Source organism: Episyrphus balteatus, chromosome 3 (assembly GCF_945859705.1).
Source record: "Episyrphus balteatus chromosome 3, idEpiBalt1.1, whole genome shotgun sequence".
In the NCBI taxonomy this organism is placed as follows: Eukaryota; Metazoa; Arthropoda; class Insecta; order Diptera; family Syrphidae; genus Episyrphus; species Episyrphus balteatus.
This window is the reverse complement of record NC_079136.1, coordinates 59874158-59889278: the sequence shown is the minus strand read 5'-3', so window position 1 is coordinate 59889278 and position 15121 is coordinate 59874158. Positions and strand designations below refer to the sequence as shown.

The 15121-nt window shown below is 30.1% G+C and overlaps 1 protein-coding gene across 5 annotated transcripts in view; it reads right to left on the bottom strand.

Annotated features, from left to right (window-relative positions):
- The window catches only part of LOC129914427 (diacylglycerol kinase theta), a 68934-nt gene extending 54119 nt beyond the window's left edge, over window positions 1–14815 (bottom strand). The window contains exons 1-2 of one of the 5 annotated variants that reach the window (XM_055993682.1): window positions 14416–14815; window positions 12377–13242 (exon numbers count right to left, since the gene is read on the bottom strand). In XM_055993682.1, the coding sequence (XP_055849657.1) occupies window positions 12377–12488 (112 nt within the window). In that variant the 5' untranslated portion in view covers window positions 12489–13242; window positions 14416–14815. The remainder of the gene's footprint in view (window positions 1–12376; window positions 13243–14415) is intronic. The other 4 variants (XM_055993685.1, XM_055993683.1, XM_055993684.1 and 1 more) reach the window with 4 other exon arrangements.
- Between the last annotated feature and the right edge of the window lie 306 nt (window positions 14816–15121).

Here is a 15121-nt window from a genome sequence, read left to right as displayed (position 1 = left end):
TATGGAATGATAAGAATCGAAACGTTTATCAAGAAAATTTAAACAAGGAACTGGAGACGCTTGGAAATCGGGACATCGGTGCTGATATAAACACCCTTTTAGAAATTATTAAAAAAGCAAACCCGCAAAACAATCCTCACAAAAATATAACATTATTTAAACAAAAATGGTTTGATACAGAATACATAAAAGCAAGAAAATTATCGTTTAAATACCTCAACCTTTTAAGAAGCCAGAACCTACAGGTTTTTAGAAAATTGTATTCAGATGCGAATAGGAACTTCAAACGTTTATGCTATTCCAAGAAAGTTTCCTTTGAAAACTTAAATATAGCCATTATAAATAACACCCGCTCATCTTCGGAGTTTTGGAAAGCTGCTAAGCACCTTAATAGAAAAACAAACTTCATCGCTCGGGGTTTACATGCATCTAATCTTAGAGACTACTTCATCAGTCTTCTCAATAACACAACAAGTGGTCCATTGGTACAATATGCAGCCCCCTCAATCCTCGATGATTACTTAGATGCCCCTTTTTCGATCCAAGAGGTAAAAGATGCTATTGCAAATTCAAAATTAAACAAAGCCCCAGGGGATGACCGTATCCCCTTCGAATTCTTCAAACACGCCACGGAAAAATTTGTCTGTCTTTTAACAGCGGAATTCAACCGAATCTTTGAAAGTGCGTCAGTCCCTGAAGCTTTCCAAAAATCAATTATCTTCCCGCTCCACAAAAAAGGTAGCTATGAGGACCCAGCAAACTACAGAGGGATTTCTTTTCTTAACACCTGCGTTAAACTTTTTGCTGGACTCATTCACAACAGACTGTCAAAGTGGGTGGAGAACAAAAAAATTCTATCAGAATTCCAGGCTGGTTTCAGGAAAAGTTATTCGACGATAGACCACATTTTTTCACTATTGAACATTGCTGATCTTTATAAAAGGAGACAGAAGAAGTTATACGCGTTCTTTATAGACTTTCGTGCAGCATTTGACTCAGTCGATCGTGAAGCCCTTTTTTACAAGCTCTGTGTGACAGGAGTGTCGAGCAAAGTTGTAAGCGTCCTAAGAGCGATGTACGCCAACAACTTAGCCTACGTTTGGGACGGCGAGTCAATATCCGAGGAGTTTGCAACAGTAACTGGTCTTAAGCAAGGATGTATACTTAGTGCCCTGCTATTTATAATTTTCATAAATGATATTACTGATGAAGTGAGAGGTGGAATCGTTGTGGAAGGATTGACTATCCCAGCCCTTATGTATGCAGATGACATCGTGCTGTTCTCCGAAACAATAGATGGCATGCAGCTCATGATAAATAGGCTGGGGGTATATTGCAATCGATGGAAGTTTGAAGTTAACCTGCAAAAATCGAAGATGATGATTTTCAGAGGAGGAGGTGGCAGATATTCAAGAAATGAAAAATGGAAGTATAATGGCCAGACAATTGATATTGTGCGCGAGTACAAATACCTTGGAGTTTTGCTAACCGCAAACCTAAACATGAAAAAACATCTGGAGGGAAAATTGGCGGAGGCCAAACGAGCAATCTCATCGTTATGGGAAAGATGCATCAGGAACAGGTACGTTGCACACAGTTCTAAACAAAAGTTGTTCCGCTCCACAGCACTGTCAGTCCTATTTTACGGGGCGCAAGTTTGGGGGCATTCCGCCTTTGAATCTGTGGAAAAATTCCTAAGGTATTTTGTAAAAAGAATCTTTCGATTACCAAAAAATACGCCAAACTACATGATTTACCTAGAATCAGGTATACCACCTTTGGTAATGGACACCCTAGCCATACACTTCAACTATATTGTAAAGGTAATTGAAATGGAAGATAGTCGGATACCAAAGAAAGTTTTAAAAGCGGCCACCAAAGAAAAAGGAACAATGTTTGAAGAATGGACTAATCTTGCAACAACATGTGGAACTAACTTGAACATAACTTCAGGAGAGCAACCGTCAAGGCTAAGGATAAAGTTTAATGAGATCCTGGAGCAGTTCGGAAGCGTACTGTTCGAGAGGTATGCATCGGAAGCCAGCTCTTCTCTGTTTAGATGCTACTATAGTCGTCTGAGTTACAACCTTCAACAGAACTCGTATCTTCTAAATAGGAACTCATTAAACAAAATAAATATAATTTTTAAAGCGAGAGGCGAATTGCTCAATCTAAATTTTGTACCACACCGACCAGATCTGCCTTTGCTGTGTAGTCTATGTAACATGAAAGCTCGTGAAGATACATTACATTTTATTGCGATATGCCCAGTGCTGATTGAATTTCGGTTGAGATACTTTAGCAAACGCAGCATAGAAGAAGGAGAAATGCTCAGCATACTCAACGGCGACCAAGGATGGGATGGACTCTACAACTATATTGTTACTGCACTACGTTATAGAAAAGCTATCCTTGAAGAAGATTTTTAGTTCTATAAAATAATAAACAAAAAATATTTAACACTTTCTGTATTTTAATAAATGTAATAATATTTCAAAATGTCAGTCTGGTAGACGGCCATATTGGTCATATCAATTAGGCTTAAGAAATTAATATTACAAATTGTTATTATTCTAAGAAATAAAGAAGTCATTTAAACTATTTAAACTAACTAACTTATTAATAATCATTTTTATCAAAAAAAAAAAAAAAAAAACCGATTTCCATGGATCAAAACTGGGTTTTATGGGTTTTTTTTTCATAGTTTCTATAGCCATAACTAAACTTATAGCACCACACTGCAGGTACTTTCCAATACAAAAAGAATTATCTAAATTGGTTCACTCAGTCCACAGTTATGAGGTAACAAACATAAAAAAAAAAAAAAAAAAACAAAAAAAAATACAGACGAATTCAATACCTCCTCGTTTTTTTGAAGTCAGTAAAAAGTAATAAACACTTAATACATGTATAATAATAGGTTTGATTAGTATAAGCTAGAAATATTAGATTTCTGAAAAACCTAATGTCAGGTATTGAAATTTCTTTGAGATATAACCAACTCTGTTTTTTGAGGATTCACCACCTAAACCTGATCTACCATTTATTGAAAATTTTGGAAGTTTTATGAAGGTTAGGAGATTCTTTAAACTGTTCAGGTGCTTTCCTATAAGACTATTGGAAACGTCGCGTCGTCCTTTTAGGCTGTTAATTTATAACCATTTTTAAGCAGCTCGTTTTAAACAAGATTCCACAGAAAGGAAGATAGATCGCAATCCAAAAGAATATAAAACACAAATAAATTTAAATAAAGTGAATTAAATTTTAAAATTTGCTTATAGGTATCCAAAGAAGAAAATATTTTATTTTGTAACCAAAGTTTCAAAAACCTTGTAATAGAAAAAAAAATTGACCCCCGTTCTTCAGATTCAATAGATAAAAAATATTTAAAGCCCCCATAATAATTTAACGGTTAAAATATATTTGAAGACGGAATTGTAGTAATTAAACTTCATTATTACTTCTTTAATTGTTTCAAGAAAGAAATGCAATTGAATCATTGTAATGGAATTGTCTGGTTAGTTTTTATTTGAAACAATGCAAAAAGTGACTTAGTCCACTTTCCTAATACAGAGCACTTGTGTTTGGAAAAATTTTAATATAGTATAATAATTAGGCTACTTTAAAGTTTAAAGTATTCGTACAGTTAAGGGAAAAATAAGACTGGAAGAAATTAAAAATTCGCACACTGTGGTGTATGCGTAACATTTTTTTTTTTATATAATTTTGAATGTTTTTTTTTTTTGTAATCAAAATAAAATAATTAGGTATATAAATTCATCGATAAGCACTCAGTATGAAGACACGTTATAAAAACCTATGAAAAAGTATAACTCTAAATGTATTGCAATCAAAAAGCTGATTTTGCTAAATCTAAAACGTTGCTGTCAAAAAAATATTTCTTGTTCCGATATGACTTAAACCGATCCTTCAATTTTTTGAGTGAGTCATTGTAAAAATAAAGTAAATTCAAACTCAAAATCTGTTATTCCAAGACAGTTTATTTCATTTCACACCTACGTACTTGCTTTATATTTTTGAACATAATATATAAAATTACCGTATAGATTTTTTAATAATAATAACAAATACGGCTACAACTTTGAGTTTTAATTTGTAGCAGTCGTATTTTGTTTACTATTAATCGTCGTTAAATAATTTGTTTATTATTGAAAACTGGCAGCATACAAAAATGGAAATCTATTACCAAAAGTTCTACGTTGCTTCACGATTGCGACAAGAGTGACAACAACGCAATAGCTTTTAAACAAAAACTACACTTTTCTTTGTAGTTGTCGAACTTTTACTCAAAAACTAGTTTTGGACCATTGTTGACGTTTGAAAAGCACGGTTCGTTGTCATACACGAAAATCATTGTCTTCACTGATAAAGAAGATGTGCACGATGAAATTGATTGTTAGTGGTACACGGAGAAAAATGGTCGGTTAAAAACAACGTAAAACTCGTGTAAAATTAACAAAAAAGATTGTTAATATAGCACCTGCAAACTAACCCTGGTTAATATTACACGAATCGACTCAGTTATGAAAAATTGTTTAATCTTTCCCACTTACTCGGTTAAATTTTAATTAAATCTCAAATTTTAACCAAGTTTCTTTATCAATAGAAACAAGTTTATCGGCTAAAATAACCTTCTCTTCTAAAATGGTAATTTTAAACAATTTACATTAACCGAGGCGACTAAGTTCATTTTAGCTACGAGAACTACGTTGTTTTTAACCAAGACTATGTTACTTTTAACACATTTTATTTAACCCACTTCTCGGTAGGTCCATTATTTTTCTGCGTGTAGCGATAAATCCGGCAGTTTTAAAAGTTTCCAACAATTCATAGTAGATGACACTCTGCCAAACAGACATTATCGTCATAGGTCGAATTTGCCGTCTTTCAATTCCATAAAAATCACAAACATTCGGTGCAAGTTAACAACCGATATTGTTCCAAAAAGAGAAAACTAAAAATGGATTCTTATTGAAATTGCTCTCATTATAAGATTGTTTTTTTAGTTTTAAGAACTTAAAATAGCTTTCTTTTAAAAACCGTCACTTCAAAATCGTTTATTTCGATAACAACTGTTTCAAATAACTTGATCAATCTGAAAAATTAGCTTACTTCTATTTTATAAGATTTTATATCTTACAGATTGTAGGCAATCACGTAAATAAAATAAAAATAAATAAATAAGAAGTATCATTAATAACTGTAAGTGTTGCCGTTGTTTTTAAAGAATTTTTTAAAATTTTGATTCTTCTTTTATTATTAAAAAAAAAATATTGTATTGAACCCCCCTACACGTTATCAAATTTTGGCACCAAAGTTTTCATACATGTGCCGAAAGATCATTACACAAAATTCATGAAACAAAAATTGGGGTCTTTGTAGAAAATGAGGAAAAGAACATGTTATAAGAAACACTGATAATAAGCACTCTTCACGTCTAATGGCATAAATATAGAATCTGTGATTTTTTTTATTCCACTTGAGAAAATAAAAAATAAATTTAATAAATTTAAAATTCACCGTAACACAATTTGCAAAATGTAATTTTGTAAATCTATTTAGAAATATGCAATTAATTTCACTTTTAATTTTAATTTTAAAAATGTTCATAGAACTAAATTTAAAAATAGAATCGATATACATAGTTATATATTTGAGACAAAATGTTTCCCTAAATTTGAATTGAAGAATTGCAAATGAGTTTTCTGTTTTTTTTTTTCAAAATTTGTTTTACTTTTATTCACCTTTGTGAACATATAAAGTTTTTTCTTTTTTTTTTTAATTTAACAATTCCATTTCTGAAAATATTTTACAAAAAGAAATTCTTTCCAAAAATAAAACTCGGTGCTGCGTATTTATTTTTGTTTGTCGGTCTACTTAAAAATTGAAAACGCAGGTTGTTTGTCTCTGATGCATTGTGTGTCACCAGCAAATGTGACAGTGTATGTAGGTATTTTATGAAGACATTTTGTTTTTATGGATATTGCACTAGGTGCAGTGATATAAAGTGTTTTTGATGGTTTTTTTTTTTTATCGGAGGCGTGACTGCTGATATCAGTGGCGTAGATAACTTTTTGCTAAGGGGGGGGATAGATCTAGTTCGCAAATTTTTATTTAAGTTTTGATAATGCTTCTTTGTAGTGTTTTTATTCTCTTTAAATTGGAGAAAGTTCTTTCGGTAGTTGACGTAGAAACCAGCAGTGTAGTTAATATCTTTAATAAAATATAAATACCAGGACAACTTTTGCTTTCAATGAGTTCATAGATGAAGTATTTTTCCTTCTGATCAAATATCTTTTCTGAGTTTTTAATTCTTCACACAGAGACTTTATTCGATCGGGCGTTAAAAATTACCTCGAAATCATGTAAAAAGGTTTCATTGCCTATACTATGATATGCAACAAATAGAGTGCAACACAGAAAAAGTCTTGTATCTACCCTTCCGGATGGAATACAAGGTGGCCCAATATCTCAAAATAACTCTTATATTGAGTACTACCAACGATGTTAATTTCATGCTTTTATCACAAAGTGCACGATTTTGTTGCTAAGCCGCCTCACTAGAAGAAACCTTATTAATATCAACAAAAAAAAAAGTACAGACGAATTGAATAACTCCTCCTTTTTGGAAGTCGGTAGAACAATTAGGAAATCCCGATTGTTTAAATAATATTTCCTTCTTGGATGAAAACTATAAGGAAATCTTATAGTTTTTGTTCTATTTTATGTAGTCTAGTTTTTGGTAAAACTCAACAGTTTCATTAAATTTTTTAGCTGCTTTGTCTATTTCAGACGAAGAATACTTAGAAAGAACCGGAAACCCTTCTAGTGTGTTTTCATGCTTTGTACATTTTTCTCCAAGGCCCATTACATAGAAATCGAGAAAAAGATTGAAAACAGTAACACGAAAATATTCTTAACTGTACTTTGAACCGAAGGGTTCGAACGATTCTTTTGTCGCTTCACTATTCTCTTATGTTTAACGCCTATGTCAAGGATTTCAGCTAATTTTTCCCATATACAAGAAACTTTCGAAAATGAGTCGTCTTCTGCCCGTTTAATTTTTAGTTGATCCCTTAAATCTTTAGCGAGATCCATTGCTTGGACCAAGTCTAAATTCACTCTTTGAAACACCGACTTAATGGCAACGAAAGTTGGTAAACCATATTTATAACCTTTAAGCTAATCAAGAACTCGAAAACCATAGCGTTTTTTTCAAAGTGCGCTTCTTCAACTTATTTATTCATGACTGTTTATACTGCACAATTATCGATCCCAATGGGGGGGGATATATCCCCCTGATCCCCCCCCTATCTACGCCACTGGCTGATATTGTTTGTTTTTAACAAAATTTATGAGTTGTATTGATTTGATGAGTTTATTGCACAGCAATTTTAGCAAGTTTTATAAATTGAAGCTTGGAAATGGAGCTATGTAGATAGAATGCGTAAAATATAAAAGGGAAATCAGTACCAAAGTGTAAAAAGTTAGCAAATCTTGCTGTTTGATTTACAAACTACACTTTCTTGCTTTTTTTAACTAACTTTATTTTCTCCACAGCAGAGTTATTATACAAATTTTTTTTTTCTATTTATAATGACTTAATGGTAAAAATTTTGAATGCATTTTCAACTTCTGATCGAAAAGAAAAACAAAACACTGCACAAACTATGAAGAGCTTCAAAATTTGTAGAATTTTCTTAACATTCTGATTAGTTTTTTCTTCCTATTAAATATTTACTCTACACCACACTATAAAGTGTACATAATTCTATTCTCAAATATCGTTGAACTAGTTGTTACATTTTTGTTTACTTTTTTCTTTGGTATGCAACAATGCATCGTATTCCGCTCCATTGAAAAGACCTAGGGTGTAGTGTACCTGTACCAACCATGAGTAGATGTTTAAAAAAGGAAACTACCTAAACTAAAGAATATTAAATGATAGGTACGGAAATTGATTTACAAGTTTAGTTTTTCAACACCATCTACTTTTTTTTAAACTGGTGGCAGTCACAAAAGTCATCTCATTTTATATGGAGGGCTAAGAGCTGAAGTAAACCAAGTCACAAAAAGTGAATTCGGAGATATAACGAGTTAAAGTAAATACGTTTCCATTGAATCTTATGGTAAATATTTTTTTTTTCGAACAAATGACAATTTGAATCGAAACACTTTTAGATCAAACAAACGTTGCGCAGATTTGGGCACTAAATTTGGATTTTTTTCTTTTTTTGACTTGGTCCGTTTCAGCTGTGATACCTCCATATTATGTCATTAATTTGAAATTTTACATGATACCATTTTTTTGTCCAAAAAAATAATAAAAAATAATCAAATCATTTACCTAGTTTAAACCTCAAAACTATTTAAGTAATTGTTTCACCCTCTAGAAAAAAGTTCAGATATGAATGGTAAATTCCTGCCGTCTTTGTGGTAAAGAATTTTATGTGGCCTGCGTTAAAAAAGAGCATACATTGTTTTAAACCAAAATCTTAGCTTTATGCATCATTTTTGTAAGTTTTCTAGTCACAAATTTGAAAATGTTCACTTTTGTGCTTTTTAACTTTTTATTTTTATGCCATTGTAGTTAAGCCATTTTTAATAGGAATCTTTTAACAATGCAAAAGATCACTATTATGTTTAAGCAATATATTTGATTTTGAAGTTGAGAGGTAGTGAATATATATAAGTCGCAAAAACTAAAGTCGCTCAGCGGTAAAGTTGCTCAGCTTAATTCAGCGTATCAGTCGCTTCATTCATTGCAATGATTAAAATATCTTGGCAAAATAATGAAACCTAAAAAAAAAAAACAAAAGCACATACCTACATTATCTTAAGAAAATTTTTGACTTTTGGTTTAATTTTGATTAAGGAGAATTTTAAGAAATCTTTTAAAAGAAAAATTGAAAGAAAGATTTTTAATAAAATTATGATTTTGACTTGTCTTCATTATTTAAGACCCTAAGGATGTGAGTGATAACATAAAATGGTTGTTATTTTTTTTGAAAAGGTTTTTAAATTGTATATAAGAGATGTAGGTACAATTATTGCAGGCCGTGGCGGGGCATCTACAAATTATTTGAAAGTGTAGCAACATTGCATATATACTTTTAAAGAATTATGATATTAAACATGGTTATGCACTCAAATTATGAGTTTTCGGGTGCATTTTTCGGCTAGAAAAGAACAACAATAAACCGCACTGAACTTCAATTTTTGGTATGGTATAGTATTGAGTTAAAATTGGAATTATCGTTACCGCCTTTTCGTGTTTTGAAAATTCAACATGTGAAAATCATTTTCTTTAAGCTAACGAAGTTTAACATGTTCTTATAATGTTTAATATTTAAAAGTGGGCTAAGTCACATTTTACATAAGGTACTTTAAAAAATAAACATTTTATTAAAAAAAATAGCAATTCAGCGGAGTTTTTGTATAACTGAAATATTGAAACAATTAACACACATGCTTTTTTTAGCTTAATATTTTGCTTAATATGCTAAGCTCTTCTCTTTAAATCTTAAAAATTCTTCTCCTTAAATTTTATTTTTAAGTTTTATTTTTCATAACCAATTTTAGTATAAATATTAGAAAAATTGATAGAATTTACAAAACAAATGTAGCCAATTTGTGGAAATTTTGTAAGGTTTCATCTCTCTATAACATGTTTAAATATAAAATTAAAAAATCCAACAATACACTGTTTAAACTGCTTTTAATTAATTTCGGAAGAACCGTGAAATAACAGAAGCAGATAGTAGAAGAGGAGTGTCATTTAAACGAATCCGAAACAAAATTATTTTATTTATAGTTTATTGAAACAATATTTTGGAACATTTTCAATACATTTTTGTCAAAGTTTTGATTTAATATTTATCAAACTTTGGCTATTAAAGATTTGAATTTTGCGAATTTAGGCTTCTTCATAGCATTTTACGAGTAAAGTAACCTAACATATATTTTACGAAAACGAAATATAGCCGAATCCAAAAAATGTCAAATTGAAGTAACACCGGATTCCAATTGAGAAATTGAAGTAACACCGGATTCCAATTGAGAAATAGAGAAAACAAAGACAAATGAGTATAAAAATAATTTATATGCGGTTTAAGGGTGTAAACAGCTGCCTTGCCATAATGCCAAGTAAGATAAAGCAACATTTTAGGTTTTCGCTTTATTATATACTTTTGCTTCCAAAAGTATCCTAAAAACTAATTTTATTATATCACATTTGAACGAGAATTATTTCGAATTAGAATTTCATTTGAAATAATAAATAAAATCAAAGAAGTGAAATTACGCCGAATTTGATTTATATAACTTATATTCATGCTGAAATAAGGTTGAATAAAAGTTATTATTTTGTTAAATGCAATAAGGCCGAATTTCGGAAGAACGAACAAAAACGAAGTCGAAATGTTTTCTAAAGTTTTAACGTTTTAAGTGTAATATTAACCGATGCTGCAATCAATCTATTGTTGTATCTTATTCTTTGAGTATTGTTACAGAAAAGCTTCATAAAACACTGAATTAGTTACAAGCTGAGATTTATGATTTAAAATTATGAAAAACTTCAGTTCTTCAGTAGTATCTATGTAGTAACTACCAATATCCTATTTTTCGACAAGCAGAAAACAAAACAAAAAAATGGGCCAAAATACTATTTAGTGCCTAAAAAGTTGTCCCTTCTATTGAATTTCATTTTTCCTGAAGAAAAAGTACAAATTAGTAGAAAAACTATATTGAAGTTATAAAATTAAAATTATTTACATTTACAAGTTTGAAACCCAAATTTGGATTGAATTGTTTGCAAATCACGGTAACATTGTGGTTTATCTTGGTAACGCAGTGGTGTTCAAAGTTTTAAAGCTGTTTAAATGAAATAAACTATTTATTAAGAATATTTAATTGAAATTAATTTTTCTGTAATTTAACCTTACAGAACAACCTTCCGTTGTTCCTATAGTTTCAAATATAAATATCAAAGAGCTTAATTATTATTATTTTACAAATAAAACTGAAATTTGCAGTAAAGTAACGCAGTTGTTTGGGTTTGATCACTTTGTGTTTAAACTCTCATAAATATAGAAATATCATTTAAAACATCGGTGCAAATGTTATTTTATAATAGATTAAATTATAACCATTCTATGTCAACTAAAATATATGAAAATATATTGATAAAAATTCCCATATTTTTTTTTTTTTCCAAATTCACTGCCCAAATTAAGCATCAAAAAGTATTTTGGCCCAAATAAGGACCTCATATTATCAATATGAAAACAGTTCCAGTTAAAAAGCACAAAAAACTGTTATTCAGTTTTGTCTTGCAATTTTAATTATTCAAGAAGTAAAGGTGTGAGGTAGGTTTTTTTGAAAAATATCATCCTAAACTGTTTCTGTCAATTTTGTTTTAAAGAAAAATACATCAAATCTAATTCAAAATTGTCTAACAAAAAAAAATATCTGCGATATAATATGGTTAGCAATTTTTGTTTTTTGCAATAACCTCTGTAAATATGTATTTTTTTTTTTGGAAAATCCACTTTATAGAGATATAGATTTGTGTGTATATGCGCGCTCCGCTCCAGAACGACGACGACACAACGACGACGACACAACGACGACGACGAGGGTTATATTTTTCTGTACATGTGTACAAATTTTCCAGATAAGAATTAACTTTTCCTGATTATCGATCATTTTCTCGTGTAAATTTGTGAGGAGTGTGTACACTTGTCTCGTTCGTTCATTCGTTAGAGTTCTTGCTAAAACTCAGAAGAGGTTACCAATTTTTTTTTTTGTTTTTTTTTTTTCTTTTATTATATTTTGTATATTTTTTTTGTGTTGTTTTTGTTATAATAGCGTATGAAAGTATGTTTGTTTGCGTGTGGAAATTTTGTGTGTGACTGTGTGTGAGTGTGTCTATGTCTAGTAAAAAGTTTGGTATACCAATATTATATTTTCTCACAGAAAAATACCATCAGCATAGCAATGAAAATTTCCGGGGGTGGTGTGTATTGTAGGTGAGTAAGTATAAAAAAGTAACACAAAACAACAACAAAAAAAAAAGAAAAATAAAGAAGAGAGAAAAACTTCCAAAAAGACAACTCTATTTGATGTGTATAAAGACCGAGAAAGAGAGAGAGAGAAGTAAACCAAAACCAATCTACCAAACCACCCCAACCTCCACCCTCTCCAACCCCTAACTTTTCTTATCCATCTTATACCTTCAAAATTTCTTTATCCAAAATGGAAAACAATAATTAGAATATCATTAATACCTAATAAATCAATGAAAAAATCATGAAAATAAAAAGATAAAAAGGATACACAAAAATAGAGTCTTTACCTTCGCATATATATCCTTGTCCGATTAAACCCCACAGCAAATCCGAACAATGGTGGCAATAAGTTGGCTTATGAAATGTCTTCTTCCCAAATGAGTGTCCACCATCCGCCATTTTGTGCTTAAGCTAATTTCGTGTATGGATTCCACGATTCCACACTTTGCTGCCTGCTTTGAATGTTGCCCGATTATGATGATGATGCTTTAAGCAGCCACAGTACACTATACTATACTATACTATATTTGCCCCCCTTTTGACTGCGATGTCGGACTGGACTGAAATCTGATGGAATCTCGGCCAGGGCCTGATTCTGATTCAGCTTCTGCCACCCGAGAGATTTTGTTTCCGGCGGAAGAAACACAAGTTGTACTTAAACGACGACGACGAAACTTCACGCTCCTCGGAATGGGCTGATCAGGTGCTGATGACCACGACAACAACAGCAGCAGCAGCTCCTCGACAATGATGTTGATGATGATGTAGTAAACGATGAAGATGATGATGATGGTGATACGACATCTTCATCCATTTTTCATCATTTTATCATTTGGGGCTGAGAGAGAGCAACACTATTTTTTATTTCTTATTTTTTTTTTGCTGGAGTTAAGCGTAATTTAAGGAGAACAACTCATTTGGGATAGTTTTTTTGTTGTTGGGGATTTTCTTTTTTTTTTTGTATTTTAATTTCGTTTTGTTGTTATTGGTTTTTGGTTTGGTTTAAAAAGGCTTATATTTTGTTTAAAATAGAAAATATTTAATTTTTTTTTATCACTTTTGTGCTGTTTTTTTTTTTAATTTTATTTATTTTCCTTTTTGTTTAGTTTCCACGAGATTTTTCATTTTTTTTTTTTTTAATTTAAAAACACTGCTATAGAAATTATTAAAATTAAATAAAAATTAAATTAAAAAAAAATCATTTAACTTAAAAAATTTTAAGCTAAAAAATAATTTTATTTTAATATATTTTCATTTTTAATGCCAAATGTGTGTGTATATAAAATCGAAAAAGGAAAAATTAACCCGCACACACACACACCGCACCCCCCCCAAAAAAAAATTTGACCGACACAGAAGGAAATTTCTCGTCTGTCTTGCTCCTGTTTTTAAGTCCCGAGAATTTCTCGACGACGACGAAGTGATTTTCCAGAGAGAGAGAGTGTGTTCTCTTTATAGCAACTTTTCTATCTTAATTCCAATATTTTCATTCTCTCGATCTCTCTCTTTTACTCTCTAAATTTCCCAACTCAACTTAAGAAGTTTCACAAAACGCTCTACTTCAAAAATAGTCCTTTATTTTTCCGGAGACAAGGCAGGATGAGCTTTCAAAAATTTTGGGAAATTTTCCAAAGAGAGAGAGAGAGAAGGACTGTATGGCTGTGTGACACTGACAATGTTACAAAAAATTATTCCTATTTTTTACGATGAGTAAATTTAAAAAAAATTTTGAGATTTTTATTTTTTTTGTGTTTAAATTGTTTGTATCCTTTGAAATCCTTTTTGATTTTGTTTTTTTTTTTTTATTATTATTTATTTTAATTTTACTTTAAAATATGTTGATAAAATTAATTAATTTTTATTATTGAAACATTTTATTGATTTGGATTTTGATAGTAATTTTTTGTTTTTTTTTTTCTTTTATTTAATTTTTCTTGTATTTTTCACGAGCACACTTAGAAACTCATTAAAAATATATGCAAAAAAAATTTCTACAGATATATAGATACACATTGTATCTTGTGGATGATTTTTTTCTTTTCGGCACAGTAACTTTTTTTTTGGTAATGAATAGATATATATATATATTTATATATATATTTTTCACGAGAGATTATTCAAATTAGACATTAAAATGACGAGAAAAAAAAGATTTTTTTATTTAACTGTAAATCCATAATTTTCATTACACATTTTTTTTTCTTTTCTCTATAAAAACTTTTAAGGTATTTCACAAGTTAAAAAGAAATTGATTTCGCGGATACATATATATGTATTTGATGGAAAATATAAAAGTAGATATACAATTTTAGTCGAGAACACTAACTTTTCCGTCGTTTCATGTGAATTTAATATTTTTTTTTTCTTTCTGACCAAAATGAAAAACGATTTTTCTTTTAAAATATATTTTCCATAAAATTTAATTTAATTAAAAATAAAAAACAACTAAAATTTAGTTAACTTTTTTTTGTGTATTTTATATATTTTTTTTTTAATTTTTAAGCAAAAACTGTGTGTGTTTTTGATTTTGTGGAAAATGTTCGACTAGTAGTTTTTCATCTGGTAGAGAAAAATCGTTTTTCTTCTGATGGTTGGTGCTGGCCACAGAAGAGAGAGCACACCTTTTTGCCTGGTGATCTATATTTTCTTTCTATATTTTTGCCCTCCTCAAAATCAAGAAGGGAAAATTTTCGAATACAATTGAAAATTTTCACACAAACACAGAAAGAGAATGTCTATTCATATAGATTGGTAATTTATATGGAGAGAGAAAGAGAGTTCACGCACAGACTCTTGTCGGTTTTTCCTATTTTTTTTTTTTTATTGTTTTTTTTTTTTTTATATATTTCGAAAAAGTGTGTATTGGAATGTATCAATATTGGGAAAATCTGTTTTTTTTTTTTTTTTTGAAAAACCTTTAATTTAACTTTACTTTTTTATTTATTTTGTTTTTGAGTGGGAGTTGTTTTATTACATATTTTTTTCACTTTTGGATACTAACTCGGGTAACTATTTTTGTTTTTTTTTTAGAG